Source organism: Motacilla alba, chromosome 15 (genome assembly GCF_015832195.1).
Source record: "Motacilla alba alba isolate MOTALB_02 chromosome 15, Motacilla_alba_V1.0_pri, whole genome shotgun sequence".
Classification (NCBI taxonomy): Eukaryota; Metazoa; Chordata; class Aves; order Passeriformes; family Motacillidae; genus Motacilla; species Motacilla alba.
The window spans coordinates 5,481,846-5,497,326 of record NC_052030.1 but is presented as its reverse complement, the minus strand read 5'-3'; the positions used below and the strand labels follow the sequence as shown (position 1 = coordinate 5,497,326).

Sequence of the window (15,481 nt, the reverse complement as noted above, 5' to 3'; positions counted from 1 at the left end):
ATCCTTAGTTCTTTTTTTTTAAGCTGTTAGCCTTGGCCAGAATAAAACAAAGGTCACTACTCATCTTCTTCAGAAAGCAAGACTATCACAAACTGTATCAACAGAAGTAATACAAGAACTGACTGTTGCTGAAATATTTGGTAGAAGTTAGTACTGAAAATAAAACCCTGACTGGAATAATCATAACTCTACCAGAGAGACAACTAAAATAATCCAAAAGATTTTACAAAGCTGTCCACCTAAAGATTTAAGATTATTTCTGTTCTACTACAATAATAACTCTCTAACTCGCAACCTTTGGGTTTTGTTTATTTTTTTAAATTCAAACCCTGAAGACCACAACATTGAAAAATACATTGGTTCAACACAGTAGGCAGAAGATAAATAGGTCTGTTCCTACTTGGCAATTTAAGAATTACCCTGCAATCCCATCATATGATTGAGGAGGAGATGCCTCTAGAAATAGCAATGTAAAGAAAAAAGAAAAGCAGTGTGGAAGAAATTAATTTAAGCCAGGGCTTGAGAGAGGAGAATGGCCCTGAAACAAAGAAAGCCCAAACTGTTAAAAAACTGAAAGGCCGGACAAAACCAGAGACATCAAAACAGCTCAGATGCAGAGCTAGTGCTCCACAAGATTCATGAAGGAGAGTTTATGTTTAAGCCCTCCTTTGACTTAGAACTCACAGATGGAGCTCTATCACAGCTCAGGAGTTAAGAGTTTGCATGTTAATTCATGAAACTTTCTCAGGTTTTGGCCTTTTATGATACAGTAACCAATGCACATTAGTGAACACTCCAGTGTCTTCTTTAGTATTTCTTGCTTCAGAAAATTACCGGGTCTTCCACAATGGCCCACATCACACTCACTCCAAATGGAGCAGTTGTTTTGGATTTATACAATGTCTAATGTTTATACACAAGCCTCAAAATCCCAGACCCTAGATCAACAATGTAGTTGTCTACTGAAGCACAATATTAACTCTTGTTCCTCAAAGTTACTCAGCCTAATCTCCTGAAATCTTTCTTGCCTAGTTGAATAAAGCTCTTCAGTACTAGGCACTGCCTAGCAGGAAGGGAATCAAGAAACAAGTAAAAAACAACCGAGCCTGGAAATTACTGCTGTTAATAATTACTTCCTACTGCCTTTAAACCAGAATTTTAAAAAAACCCTAGCCAGCATGTGCCACTGAATTCCTGCAAGAATTCTAAAAGGCAGAGGAAGGGGTCAAAAGGTTTTTCGTTTTAAATTTCCTATAAATAGCAACAAAACCCCAAATCACAAACTGTTCCTTAAGGTAATCTACCTTCAAAGTAATTAATTGCAGCAGGTCCTCCAGGAGAGCTGGGAGCGGGAAGTCCACGTTCAGGACTAACCTGAAACATTGCATAAAAGCTGCATTTTAGAAAACATTTATAAAACATTAAAAAACCTGTCAGGGAATAGATTGTACACTTTAAAATGAAACACAGCTTCAAGCAAAACTAACAGGAACTACATACTGCTGGGTCTAACAGCTCAATTCCAGCCAAAACTGGGAAGTTCAAAAATGCCAGTTCAGTGCTTTTGACTAAAGGGAAGAGATCAGAGTGATGACTCCTCTACTGTATGAAACTATGCCAGTAACAAACTGTAGTTCCAAACCACCATCTGAATCCAGTCTTCCCCCAAGACAATGAACATCTACAGCTCCTGGTGAAAGGAGGAGCTCCTGTATCCTCTTGTGAGAGCTTCAGCCTTTAAGTGCAGCTTCTCGATTTTACAGATACACATAATGATAATAACACAAGGAATGGGATTTGCCAAATGCTCCATGTAAAAATTTACTAGTCCAGTTGCTACTTTAACTGTCACTGCTGGCTCTGTAATTCAGAAACTACAAAACTATTTTGAAATTCAGCTGTGGAACCACAATAAAGACATTTGTATCTGCTCAAACAATGTGTTAAGAGACTCTCTGCATATGCAGGCTGAAGTCTTAACTCCACTGAGACCAAGAAATCATCTCAGTGCTGACTGCAACACAGAGCAAGTCACACAAACCTGTGTGATGCTGGATACACTGCTAGCCTTTCTCTTCAGTGTTCCTTCCTGGCAAACAGTGAGCAGAGAGCTGGGAAGAATTGATCTGAAATCATTAAAGGATCGACGGCGAATTCCTTCGAGCTCTTCTGGAACTCTCAGGGAATGTGGAGGAATTTTAGGAAAAAGCTTTGAAAGGAGAGCCTCCTCTGAATTGCTGTAGCGACCAAAGGCTCGAGAAATTCCTATCAGGCAGGGCACTGCATACTTGCATAAATACTCTGGAAAAGAAAAACACATGTAACAGCAAATAACAGTAACTTAAAACTTCCTCTTCACGGTTTCGCTACCATTTTACTAAACAGTTTCAGCCTAAAGTGCTTTACAACAACTGTTTTGTACAAGCAGAGGAAAAACCATGAAAGCATCACAAATTACTACAATTCTGCTTCTGTATTTTCCAGTCAGCAACAAACAAAACAGAGAAGTGCAAAGGGAAGCTGAAAGACAAAATTCACTTTTCAGGACTGATCCTGATAACCAGCAAACACACACAAGAGAAGTTCCGAGGACAGGAGTTACAAATCCAGTAACAATTTTATCACTACCTTTATCGTGCATTTGCGGTGTCTGGCACATTCCCAACAGGAACTGCATTACTTGTAGGACTGAATCCAAGATCTAAAGTCATCAAGACAGACATAGAAGAATATCTTTTGGTCAAGAGATAGCATTATCTGACACCAGATCATTATAACAAATGAAACTTGTAAACATTAACGCAAGCACCTCTGTGAAGATTTCCTAATGTTGTGCGGCTAAAAGATTGTAATTGTACTGCCCTCACTCAGGTTACAGAGCTTCTCCTGTAAAGTCTGCAGTGAGCTGCAAGTACTACACAATGAAACTGCAGCACTCCCAAGCTCAGTATCAAAACTGGCATTTTTAAAACTCTGGGCTCAGCAACTGACTCCCAAAAGTAACTGCAGACCTATGAATATCCAGTAGGTACTTGACTATTAACACAGGCAAATCAAAGCATCAGCACACACACTGAAGCAATCAGCCCCTTGACGACAAGGAGCAGCTGTGCTGTTCCCCAGACATTGGTCAGGATTGCAGCACTGGAGATCTGGGTAACACAACAGCACAAACTGAACTCCACCTGCTCTCGGAAAGATGCATCCCTGTAAGCCACATCAGATAACAAGGTCACTAAGCAGAAGCTGAAGTTTTCTGCCACTGGAAGCAAACCTGCAAAGTAATGGAGAGAAAATCAGCCCCTTAAGCCTTGTTAGAGAGAACCAACATAGAAAGAGCCAACTATAATAAAGCAAGAAGACACAAGTGACTCCCACATCATGAAGTTCTAAGGCAGACTGGACAAAAATAGTATTACATACAAAATTCAGAAGCACTCTAACCATCATAATTTCAGCATAAATGTTTAAAGAAAAATCAGAATTAAAAACCTTCCCAGGCTTTCAACTTATTGGAAATAAACCTTAATTATATAAAACTGTATAAAAGTATTCTTACATTAAGGGAGCAAAAAATGAAGTGGTTTAAACAGCAACTAAGCATCAAAGCTAAAAGAAGAGCAAAAAAATCTCATGTTCACTCTCCTACTCCAGCTACTACACAATCTTCTCCAGTTTAGTAACAAAATATATTGAACACAGAACTATTTGGAAAGTGCAATTCATCAAAAGCAGCAAAGCAGGAAAACAGGGATCTATTTCACTTCCTTTGGCTTCTAAAGAAAATCAATATTAAAGGCTATCAAGCCAGGAGCTAAGTAAGAACACAGCAGGACTTCTCCCCTCCCCTTGAACCATGTCCTGAACAACCTTTGCTATGTCTGTCTCCTGGCTGGCATTCCATGACAAAGATCAAAACATCCAAACATCACCTCTGCCTTTCCGTGCATTGCTTTCTTCTATCCACTGGACTTTGGGAAGGCCCTTCAGGAGTCGCAGAAGGTAAGGAACCACATGATCCTTGTGCTAAAGAAGAAAATATTCTATTTAAAATGGAGAAAAACAGCTGAACCATATCATTCTAAGATACTTTAGAGATGCGGTAAAATTACATTAGCACACACAGAACTTGCTTCTCATGATTACTCCACAGGCTTCTTGACTATTGCAAAACTGATTTCAAAACAAGCAAATGAAAGTAACCCAATTCAGCACCTTAAATCCAAGCCTCTCACTCCAGGCAACAGTTCATTCTCTGTAAAAGCCGGAGAAGAAAGTTCCAGAACAGTCCCTAACCCCAAACACTTTATTAATTGACAGCAAGCTCCCAAAATAAATTTAAGACAGCTAGAAATTCAGAGTGCCAGTGCCAATTCAGCACATGTGATGCATCCCGGGGCCATACACAAGCCACTTAACACATCCATGTAACACTTCAGCTCCCTCACCTGCCAACCAAAGCACAGCACAGCTGCCTTATAAAAAAACCCAAACAAACACAAAAAGCAAAAAGAACAAGGTCAATAATAGCCATGCAAGCTGTACCATAGCACATGGGTACTAAATAGGAGGCAATTCAGGCCTGATGCAAACCTCAGCAATATGAAAGAATTTCAAGTGAGGTCTAACAGCATTGGACCTGGGACTCTGTCTACACTTCCCTTCCTCTACTCAGAACAATACCAGCCCCAGCAGGCAAAGGGAAGAGAACCAGCTTGTGCTGGCCCTGCTGGCAGACACAGAAGGGATGCTTGTGTACAATGCAGCCTGTGTGCCCTGTCTGCCTGTTTATCCTGGCATGAAAGGGCCTACTGCAAACCTGGCCTTCAGGAGCGCATCGCAGCATCCCTGTCAGGCAGGAGCACGTGGGGAAGAACATTCAATGACACACCTGGTTTGAGTACATCCTGCTGAATACTCTTTCCTTTCTCTGCTTAAGCCATGATGACCAGAAAACACAGCAGCAGTTTGGCTGTGGCAGTGCCATGGCTACTGCCTGTCATACTTATCAGTATTTCCTTCCTCTCCTGACAGCATCCATCTCTTATCTCTGATCTTTTTATCTACTTTTATGCAAAGCAAATACCAACTTTTCATTCATTGAACAATTAAACTTGAATTAATCCAAGATCTTTGAAGGTAAATAGGCGGCCTAAGTGGGAAAAATACCTGAAGGTCAGATTCAATGAGGAAGATTCCTAAAGCAATAACAGCATCCCTGCGACGTTCATCCAACTGGAAAATCCCATGGAAATCCACTGGACACATACAGAGCAGCTTTTGTACCTGAAAAACAGCAGAGGGAAAGAACAATGGAACAAGATTGGAAAGCAAATTGAAGCTTTTTTGAAGTGCACAGTGGTCTCTCCACCTTCTGGAATACATCTGGCAACATTACCCTCCTTCAGTCATCAATCTCACTGAGAACACCCAAGGGCCAGAAAAGAGTGAGGAATGACAGAAACCAGAAAAAGGCAGGAAAATCTCAAGTAGATGTCAAACATTTTTACTACAACGTGGGTCAATTTAAAGGTTTTCTTCAATACTTGATCAAAGTGCTGAAGTATGAGAAAGCCTTCGTTCCACTACTTCACTTTTAGATGTGCAGGAAATGCGCAGCAGGCACTTTTATTATATTTACTCAATTCCTGCAAACAAAAAATAGGTGGATGGAGCTTTGATTACAGCTGCACCGATGCCTCCTACACATACAGCACTGAACAATTAACTGTTACCAACCTGTGTATGACTCCTGCTCAAATCCTTTCAACATAACACATTGTTATGTTGAAAGATTACATATTCAGAATTAATATATTCGCACTATTCACCTATTACTTTACTCCATACTTAACAAACACACATTTAAAGACTGCATCAAACCTCTCAAATACTTTGTTCTTCAACAGAATTGTTAACAAATGGGAAAATGCAACAAGCATGTTGTCTTTTTACGAATTTCCTTGATGTTAATAAACACTATCTAGAAAAGGCCTTCATAATAAATAACTATGTTTGACTCACTTATGTTTGAATGCCAAGTCACTTCCTATTTAGATAACTCTCTGAACATCCCACCTCAAAACTTCTAAAGCAAGAAACAACATCCCTAGAGGATTAGAATAACTGACAGGATGCTCAGTGGAATTCAAGGTTCTGGTCCTTCAACTGCCGGACCTCCTAATTTCAAGACCTGTAGTACAACACAGATAATCCTCTTACTCACTATAAAATAACAGCAAAGGAAATATGAACTTTGGAAGATGACTGCTGATACATGTGTTCCACATCAGGTTATGTTTGCAATAACATGAGTGAGCAACTGGCTAGATAGGAGCTGTTACTGTCATTGAACAGCTGTATTCTGTCAAATTGGAAAAAAAAATAAAATCTCTGTATATTTGTGAACCAACAGCAGGGTACAGAAAAATTATTCACTGTCGGCTGCCACACCAGTAGAACATTTCCAGAACAAGAAATAAGAAAAGAGGGCTGCAACAGCTGGCCCAGAGCAAGCACTGTAGTTTTCATCAGCACAGAGGGGTGATTTTTTCAGCTATTTAGTCACGATGCTGCCTGATACAATTCGGACATGCTGTCACTTGGTGCCCAGACCCAGCACGCCAGGCTGTCCATCCCTGCGGCGGGCAGCAGCAGCAGCACCTGCCCGGGAGCGGGGCAACCTCCCGGGGCACTGCCCGCTCACGGATCCCCGCGGTGCCCCCTCAGCAGAGCTTTATCTCACCCACAACTTTATTTCACCCGGCACTGACTGCGTCGCCTGGATTTAACCAGATATGTGGAGGAAAGCCAGCCCTAATTAGGTTGAGACTAATTATTCCCAGAAGACTATGTTCTACAGATTTGGGGGACACGCTGCAAGATCCAGTTCCTTGCCTCGAGGGAGCGCTGCTGACCCGAATTTTTGGGTCCAGCTGGCCCACACGAGCATCCCTGAAGTCCAGCTGCCCGGAACGCGGGGACGGACGAAGCTGGGCTGACAGAACCCCCTCAGAGCCCACAGACAGCCCGCCCAGGCAGAGCCGCACCCCCCGGGCATCTCCCGGCCCGCGGGAACGCTCGCTGCCCCTGGCCCGCTGCCCACGAGTGACAGTGCCAAGGGGGCGGCCGGACACCCCCACACGGCACGAACAGAGCACAGAAGGGGCCGCGAACGGCGCCGGGCGGGCTGCTCGCGAGTCCTGTACACACAGGGGCCACCCCTCCCGCCGCACGGCCCCCCCGCCACACGCGGCTTCCACGCGTGACAGCCCCGCAGCTGCACGCACGCAGCGCCCCACGCGTGACGGCCGCTCCCCACAGACGCCCCTCACCTTTTCCAGAGGCGCCGGGTTCTGCACCGCCAGCGACCGCGCCAGCGACAGCACCGTGTTGAAGTAGAAGCCGCGCGCGGTGGCCGCGCTGCTCCCGCGACCCGCAGGGCCCGCGGAGGGAGCCGCGGCGGCCCCAGCTGTGGCGGCCGCCGTCCCGGCCGCCGCCGCCGTGGCCGCCGTGGCCGCAGCCGCCGCCGCCGCAGCCACCGCCGCGGCCGCCATGTTGTGCGGGAACGGCACCGGCCAGCCCGCCCCGCCCCCGCCCGCGAGATCAGCGCCTCCCGCGAGTGCACGGCGCTACCAATCACGCCACAAAGATGGCAGCGCCCAGTGTGGCTTCACTTCCGCCCGGTGGCCCGCCCTCCCTGCCCGCGCTCCTCCCTGCCGCGCTCCTCCCTGCGCAGCCATTCCTCCACACATTTCCCCCTGCACCCCCCCTCCCCCCCTCCAACGCAGTGGTTCCGCCCAGCGGCAGCCTGTCCACCAGCGGCGCTGCGGCGCGCTCACCCCGCCCCGCGGGGGGGAAGGCAGTCGGTGGCTGCCCCGGCGTTCCGCCCGGAGCTCGGCGCTGTTGGGCAGCGGAAGCAGCGGAGCGGCCGCGGCCCGAGGCGGGGGTTCGGGGGTTCCGTGAGGGGCGAGGACTCTCTGCGGACATTCTCACGGTCGGCGGGCCATGTCGGCGCTCCCGAGGAGCTACAACCCGTTCGCGGAGGACGAGGAGGAGGAGGATGTGGCGCCGGCGGGTCCCGGCGGGGCGGGCGGCGCGGACCGGCAGCGGTACCTGCAGCAGGAGGTGCTGCGCCGCACCGCCGCCACCGCCGACAGCACCACCCGCTCCCTGTCGCTGCTCTACGAGTCCGAGCGCATCGGCGTGGCTGCCTCCGAGGTGGGTCGGGCCGAGAGCCGAGCCTTCGGGCCCGGGCCGCTGGGGAGGAGCGGCCGCAGGGCCCGAGCGCTGCCTCTGCGCTCACCCCTCGGGAGGGGGGTCGTGTTCTCCCTGTCCCCCGGACAGTTTCCTAAAAAGTCCCTCTTTATTCGGTGTTTTCCTGCCAACCTTTCCCTGTGTTTTCTGGGTGGTGGCGTTTGGGTTTCGAGAGAAAAATCCCGGTTACAGCCTATGTGTCTGAACGGTGCTGAGGCTGGGGCTGGGCCGTGTTTTCAGCTGCTTTCAGCAGTTCTGACTGATTTTTAGCTGACTAAAACGTTTTTAGCAGTTCTCTTGGTTAGATGAAGGGCCTTCCCTGTTAGTTGTTTGTGATGTGCTTCAATTCACCCTGATTAATCATTTCCTTCATTCTTCAGGCTGTGTTTCAGCGCTTTGTGCTCGGGCTCAGGTCTTGTCCCTTGTGTCACCTGCTATAATGGGATGCTCCTTGGGTGATGCGGTTGCCTAAATTAACCCCAGAGCATCCCCAAGCTGCAGCCAGTCCTTATCCTCGGAGGGTTCTTGGTGGGACTTCTGTGAACTTCCAGACTTGTGATTTGTTTGTCCAGGAAATCACAAGTGAGGAATCAGGAATTCAGGCTTGACACAGGGCCTGTGTAAAACTTCAAGTCTGTGTGTTTGTGCTTATTGAGAGGGGGGGGAAAAAAGAATATTCAACTAAAATTTTCCAGAGTTTAGCAAGAATGTGAACACAAGTTCTTTGTTTTGTACTGGGTAGCTGCAGGCAACTTTCCTGCCAGCATTCATCCTTGGATTACTTTGGAATGGTGCTTGTACTGCTGAATTGGAAAATAATGTACTTCTATATATAAAAATTCCTAAATCCTGCGCTGCTAAAATTAACTAAAATATTCCTGAAGTCTGAAGAAATTCTGTTTGTGTTTATTTCCTTTGGTTATTCTATTTCTAAATTATCAGAAACATCCCAGTAAGGTGAAAACAGAATCCCTTCCTAATGAATGTGCCATTCATATCTAGAAATTGTCCTGCTTGCTCATTCCCCTGCCATAAACCTGTGCATTTCCACCACATCGCCTGTCTGGTGGTCAGCCATAGATGAAAATGTCAGCTTGACAGAAGACTAGTACAGAAAACTCCTGGGTTGTTCATGGTAGGTGCCAGGAGCCCAGCATGTCACAGGGATGAGGATTTTACAGTTGCTTCATGCAGTGGCGGGCAAGCAACTGTTGATGGAAATGTCCTGGAGGAAGGGGAGTGAGGGAAAAAGCTGTTTGCCCTCAGAAACAAACTGCACAGATGAAGGAACACTGTTATTTGGAACACAAACCGTATGAAGAACGACTGAGGGAGCTGGGGTTGTTCAGCCTGGAGAAAAGGAGACTCAGAGGTGACCTCATCACTCTCTTCAAGTTCCTGAAGGGTGGCTGTGCTGAGCTGGGGTCGGTCTCTTTCTCCGGGCAACAACAGGCAGAACAAGAGGACACAGTCTCAAGCTGCGCCAAGGGAGATACAGGCTGGAATTAAGGAGGAAGTTTTTCACAGAAAGAGTGGTCAAATACTGGAATCATCTGCCCAGGGAGGTGGTGGAGTCACCATCCCTGGATGTGTTTAAAAAAGACTGGATGTGGCACTTGGTGCCATGATCTAGTTGAGGTTTGAGAACATGGGTTGGACTCGATGATCTTAAAGGTCTCTTCCAACCTAGAAATTCTGTGATTCTGTGATTTTTCTTCAGAGTGTCGCCTTTAGTGTTGATTGGTTGGTGCCTCAGTTTATCCTGCCTCTGATCTGTTTTCTCTGTCAATCCCCTCAGGAGCTCGTCCGGCAGGGAGAGGCTCTGAAGCGCACGGAGCAGATGGTGGATAAAATGGACCAGGACTTGAAAACAAGTCAAAGGCACATCAACAGCATCAAGAGTGTTTGGGGGGGCTTGGTAAACTACTTCAAAGCCAAACCACCAGAGAGCAAGCCAGAGCAGAATGGAGCCCCTGAATATTATGCTAACAGCAGGTAAATAACATAAAATTTTTATTTGGGACTTGTCTCCCACAGCATTTCTGAAATGTCACCAGAAAATCAGAAAATAAAACATCTGTTGGTTCTTTCAAACTCCGGTAAACTCCTGACAAATCTCCTGAAGATTTGTATCCCGGCCTTCATGCTTTGAATTCTAGGAAACTGTTTCCATTGTTTCCTGAGGTGGTCTAGCTGCCTTTTTTCTTTAATGCCAAGGTCAATAGTAATGCTTTCTTTCTTTTTTTTCTTTTTTCTTTTTTTTTTTTTTAACTAGGTTAAAAGAAGCAATGATGTCTAGTAAAGAACAAGAGTCAAAATACCAGGAAAGCCATCCAAATTTAAGGAAGCTAGATGATTCAGGTTTGTTAAGTTTATTTTTTATTTTACACTGAATGCATGTCATCTATGTGGGGTAAACTTGCAGAGTGATGGAGGCAGAGACCCTTCAGCCTGCCCACTTGCTGACTTACCTTGCTGCCTAACATCTGGAGATTTGTATCCCAGCCTTCATGCTTTGAATTTTAGGGAATTGTTTCCCTTGAACTCTTTATGTCCTTAGTGAAGATGTTATACCTGCTAGAGGCTAAAAGCACCCAGTGCTTATATTTGCAGAGAATGCACACAGTGAGCAGACAGGGTTTCCCTAAGTTTGCCAAAATGTAGCATGCTCAGAGGTTCTCCTTTTAACCATTGTTTGTCATAGTTTTCAGATACATCGTCCTTGTTATTTCAGACACGGATTCTAACCCTTCATCCAGAAGCTATTTCTTGATTCTCAGAAAGTGGTGTATGGAGTTGGGCCTCATTCCTCCTCCTCTCAATCTGTTAACTTCTGTGAGGGCTTTTCCTTACTAAATAACTGTTTCTTTATCAAGTGAGCCTGGGTTATTTCACACAGTGGGAAAGCAGCAGGATATCGATGATGATGATGATGTGTGAGTAATGGAATGAAGGCTTTTGGGGGCTCGGTCCCATCCCGCTCCGTGCAGTGCCGAGCTCTGCAGTCCAGCAGAGGGCACAGCGGCTCCGGCCGCCTCAGCTGCGGCTCCCGCTGACCGTCCCAGCCCTCGGTCCCGCCTGGCTGTGCGCCGGGGGCTCGGTTTGCTTTCCTCTCCCAACTCCCTGGCAGAGCTACAGGTGGCAGCCCAAAAGACAATAAATGTAGCTTAAGTGTTCATCTTGAGAGCTGGCCTATAGACAATGGTCTTGGACTACTCCTGGTACTTTGATTGGATTACCTGGCAGCTGTGTGCAAACTAATTTTTTAAAACTTCAAAACCTCTTCTCACATGCTTTTTTTCATTATATAATATTCTGTACTCTATACTTTTAACAGACAATGACTTCAACAAAGCAGATGTAGTTTCTTCAGTGCAAAGGGATGCCTACCCAAAGAACCAGCAACTGCGAGCTTACCACCAGAAAATTGATACCAACTTAGGTGAGTGAGGAAACTGAAGCTGTTTGATGTCATACAACTGGGAATTTTTGATTCCTAATCCAGATAGAATTATTAAGTGATATATTGCCAATGCTTTTTTGTTTAGTTAACGTGTAAAATTTGATGATAATTGAAAAAATCATTTGCTTGTATTTGCATTTCAGAACTACATGGTACATCAGTTTAGACCCAAATAATTTAAAGCAATGCACAGCTTTTGAAATACGTGTTTTGTTAAAAGTTGCTAAGAATTGAAAGGCACTAAATATATAATTTGTGGATTTCCTGCATTTCTTTTATTACTTCTTAAAACCATTCAGCTGAGTTTGCCTTCCTTTGTTCTGTAGCATATAGACAAAGTGCCTGTTTGCTTACATGTGTCACTGTGTAGCTGACCTAGAAAGAAGAGATTGGGAAAAAATCAGAAAGGAATAAATCAAAGAGAAATAGTCAGTCATAAGAGCTAGTGGAAGCCATTTTCTCTGTTCACAAGCTGTGGAAAACTTACTAACCTCTAGAAGCATTTATACCAATCAATCATGCAATGAAATTGTCACCTTTTGGTCAGTTAGAAAATCTAGAAATAGGAGTATTTCATCAGTGATAAATAACTGCTTGAATCTTCAGTGCACTGCTATCATCTCTGCGTGAAATTTGAAGAAAAACAATTGAGGTAGCGAGCATACTGTGTATGCTGAGCAGAGAAAATATGTACCAAATTTTCTATGAGATACACTTTTAAAAAAGGTAAAAACTACATTAGAGGGTATGTCATTTGATAAAGATCCAATTTGGTGTCAAGCAAATGCTTAACACCAAATGTAAAATGTAAAAAAGGAGGAAGTGACCATTTCTGGTAGTAACAGTACAGCTATGAACATACCAGTGCTTCCTCTATTTCAGAGGAACACTCAGACTTGAGGAATTGTATATAACATTTTCTAACCCGGGCTTTTGGAGAAGAAGGAATCCTGATAGTGTCCATTTAGATGATCTGTGTTACAGCACTTTGATTCCGTATGGTCCCTCTCTACCCTGACAGATGAGATGTCTTCTGGGCTGAGTCGCCTGAAAAGCCTCGCTCTTGGCCTGCAGACTGAAATAGAAGAGCAGGATGATATGTTGGATCGGCTCACAAAGAAAGTAGAGACACTGGATGTCAACATTAAAAACACTGATAGGAAAGTCCGACAGCTTTAAAGGATTTTTAGAATTTCTTTTGTCCAATGTTGGTTCATCCTGAATGCCTCATCTCAACCGATCTCTTAGAAAAAATCTTGGGTGGTATCTGTTTCTTCTTTTTTTCTGCTCTGTTACTGGTTCTGTTGTCATTAAAATTACATGGCCTTAAGTCAGCCCAATACTTTACATTTCCTCCTAGTCCACACGGGAAGAGTGCATGTGGAGTGGAATCCCGCAGCGTGGGGTCAGGATGCCCCGCTCAGCTGTGTAACCGTGTTGTGCACGTGGAGGAATTCGCACTCCACAGAGCTGCAGTGTCCTTGGCCTGGGAGCTGTGAGGAGAAAAGGAACTGTGTTTTTGCCTCTGTTTTGGGGAGGGGGCAGGGGAAACAGAATGAGCTGCTTTGTTCAGAAGAAATGTTGCTAATTCTGTTTACCTACAGAAATGTTAAATTCAGAAAAAATGCTGATTTCCAGCTGTAAAAATATTTTAAGTGACTGTTCTGCAGCATTTCTGGGGCTTTAGGAATGAACTGTTCTGTGGAAGTTGTAAAATATCAAGGGTGTCATGCAGTAATGGTAATATCCTGTGTGTGTTCCCGTTCTTAAGATGACTTTGCCCAAATGGTGCATCCACAAATTGTGGTTTTTATGTTTGGGTAACTAAATACTTTTGCCTTTTCAGTCTTGTCAGTAAAGATCTCTAAATGTATGTTATGGTCTGCAAGAAATGTTCATTGACAGTGACCCAAAATGTTTGGGTAACAAAATCAAGACTTAAATGTATGTGCTCTTAAAGATTCTTTTGCAGAAATGGTCACCATCTGTTTTTAATTTTCTGCTCTTTCTCACCTTATTCATTTAGGTGGTTATTTGCAAAAACAGCTTCCATTTTAGAAATGGAGAGTTGATCTGATAGCACAAACGGATTGTAGAAGACTGTTCTTTAGCATTTATTTCAGATGTGATTACAGATGGAGCAGATGCTGCGCTTTGCTAAGGAATGTGACTGTTTAGAAACTCCACTATGGTTCCCATGCACCTGCGGTGTTGGGAAAGCAGAAAAGACTTTCTGCTACAAACTGAATTGCTTGTCTCTGCTTTCATATTGATTTTTGCTGGTTTTGTTTTTTTAGCAGGTATGAACAATTCCTGCAAATGAAGAAAAACCCAAAACCATTTTTGAGTCTTCCAGACAGAACTTGGGCTTTCACTTTGTTTTGTTCTTTTGTAAGGGTCACTGTAGAACAAAATCACAATTCTGCTCCAGCCTGAAGACATTACAGTGAGAGCTTGCTGTCTGTCTTGAAAACAAGCCAGGTGCTCCTGTTTGGAGAGGCCAAGGGACCTGTGTCAGTATTGGAACATCACAGGTGACAGTCTGTGGCTAGGAAGAGATTGTTACTTCTTTTGAACTAGTGCCACACTGCCTTATGAATTAAAGAAAGCCTTTGCTGTCACGCTTGTCCCCTTCACAGATGTCACATTCGCACCCCACTCATTCCTTTTTAAGGGATGTGTTACCTTGAGCTCGCTTGCCACAAGGTGCATCCAGTTGTTAAGGAGATAAGAGAAACTGAGCCTTTCTTGTTTTACTGTGTCTCCAGAAAGTTCACTTGTAGAAAAATAAATCACTAAAAAAGCTACACTTATTGGACATAGTATTATGGAAAAAAGTACTATTTCTGGCATACAGGCAGGGTTGAGTTGTGAGTTAGATTTAAGGTGAGCATCTGTTTGCTTTGTTACTGATGGCATTGGTTTCAGTCCCCTCCCCCATAAAACATCTATTTTGGAGCAACATAAAATTTCAAGAGCAATTGAGTACCTTTAATTGCTTTTTAATTTTCCAGTTTGTATCATTTATGCACATAAAGAATTATAAATAGCCTATTAATATTAATATATCATTTTACTGTTTGGGTTTATACCATGATTAATTATCTTACTCTGTTAGAATATTTATTAATTATATAATTTGATGTCTCAAGACAGCTGACACATTTATTTTGTAAATTATATAGTTGATAGTGTTCATATGTTAAGTACCTCAGTGAAGGAAGATCAAAATTTTGATTATACCTGGTTTAGTTTCTTTTTTGTTTAAATAACACTCCTTTTAGTGTGAAATCTGCCTTCACCTGTAAGCAACTGGGTCACAGCTTGGTGTTTGCTCTGATAAGGGTGGACACTGAGTGAGACTTTCTTGACTAAGTTATGGCAAAGGGAGGAAAAATGTCACTGGGAGATTTGGTTTTGTTATGTGTAGTAAGAAATCTGGAGCTTGAATCCAAGCAAAAATCTTTGATTTAAGGGTGAACTGTGCTGCCTTTCTGATGTAAGCTATTCCATTTTTAGTCTAAATTACTTCACAGAATTGACTCAAGTTTTTGAGCAAATGTTTAGTTGTATTGGCCTTATGAAATAATCAATGCATCGTGGATCTCTTTGATGCCTTTAAAAACACAGGCAGGGAAGGGAAATTAAAAATAAATCCCTATTTGTGCTTTGAGAACGCCCTGATCCAAGCAGAGTAGAAACCCAGGATCTCAGCCATGTGGAACCTATACAGAGATCTAACTCCTCCTGACAATCCCATCC

At 44.1% G+C, this 15,481-nt stretch overlaps 2 protein-coding genes across 3 annotated transcripts in view; one reads left to right on the top strand and one right to left on the bottom strand.

The window, feature by feature from the left end:
• PI4KA (phosphatidylinositol 4-kinase alpha) overlaps nt 1-7,582 on the bottom strand; it is a 54,806-nt gene extending 47,224 nt beyond the window's left edge. Inside the window, exons 1-7 of one of the 2 annotated variants that reach the window (XM_038152231.1) lie at nt 7,335-7,582; nt 5,170-5,286; nt 3,933-4,026; nt 3,186-3,274; nt 2,629-2,701; nt 2,042-2,301; nt 1,305-1,374 (exon numbers count right to left, since the gene is read on the bottom strand). In XM_038152231.1, coding sequence (XP_038008159.1) covers nt 1,305-1,374; nt 2,042-2,301; nt 2,629-2,701; nt 3,186-3,274; nt 3,933-4,026; nt 5,170-5,286; nt 7,335-7,556 — 925 coding nt within the window. In that variant the 5' untranslated portion in view covers nt 7,557-7,582. The remainder of the gene's footprint in view (nt 1-1,304; nt 1,375-2,041; nt 2,302-2,628; nt 2,702-3,185; nt 3,275-3,932; nt 4,027-5,169; nt 5,287-7,334) is intronic. The other variant, XM_038152229.1, reaches the window with a different exon arrangement.
• Nucleotides 7,583-7,831: 249 nt separating this feature from the next.
• On the top strand, nt 7,832-13,756 carry SNAP29 (synaptosome associated protein 29). The gene is made up of 5 exons (XM_038152901.1): nt 7,832-8,220; nt 10,055-10,251; nt 10,532-10,617; nt 11,594-11,698; nt 12,741-13,756. The coding sequence occupies exons 1-5, from the start codon at nt 8,008-8,010 to the stop codon at nt 12,896-12,898; spliced, it is 759 nt and encodes a 252-aa protein (XP_038008829.1). The 5' UTR covers nt 7,832-8,007; the 3' UTR covers nt 12,899-13,756.
• Nucleotides 13,757-15,481: the final 1,725 nt, after the last annotated feature.

What these genes read in the sequence shown, in the direction of transcription:
- SNAP29 (XM_038152901.1), top strand. Translation starts at nt 8,008, where the DNA reads ATGTCGGCGCTCCCGAGGAGCTACAACCCGTTCGCGGAGGACGAGGAG. An exon ending in GAATATTATGCTAACAGCAG is followed by an intron (nt 10,252 to 10,531) that starts GTAAATAACATA and finishes TTTTTTAACTAG; the next exon opens with GTTAAAAGAAGCAATGATGT. An exon ending in AAGGAAGCTAGATGATTCAG is followed by an intron (nt 10,618 to 11,593) that starts GTTTGTTAAGTT and finishes TACTTTTAACAG; the next exon opens with ACAATGACTTCAACAAAGCA.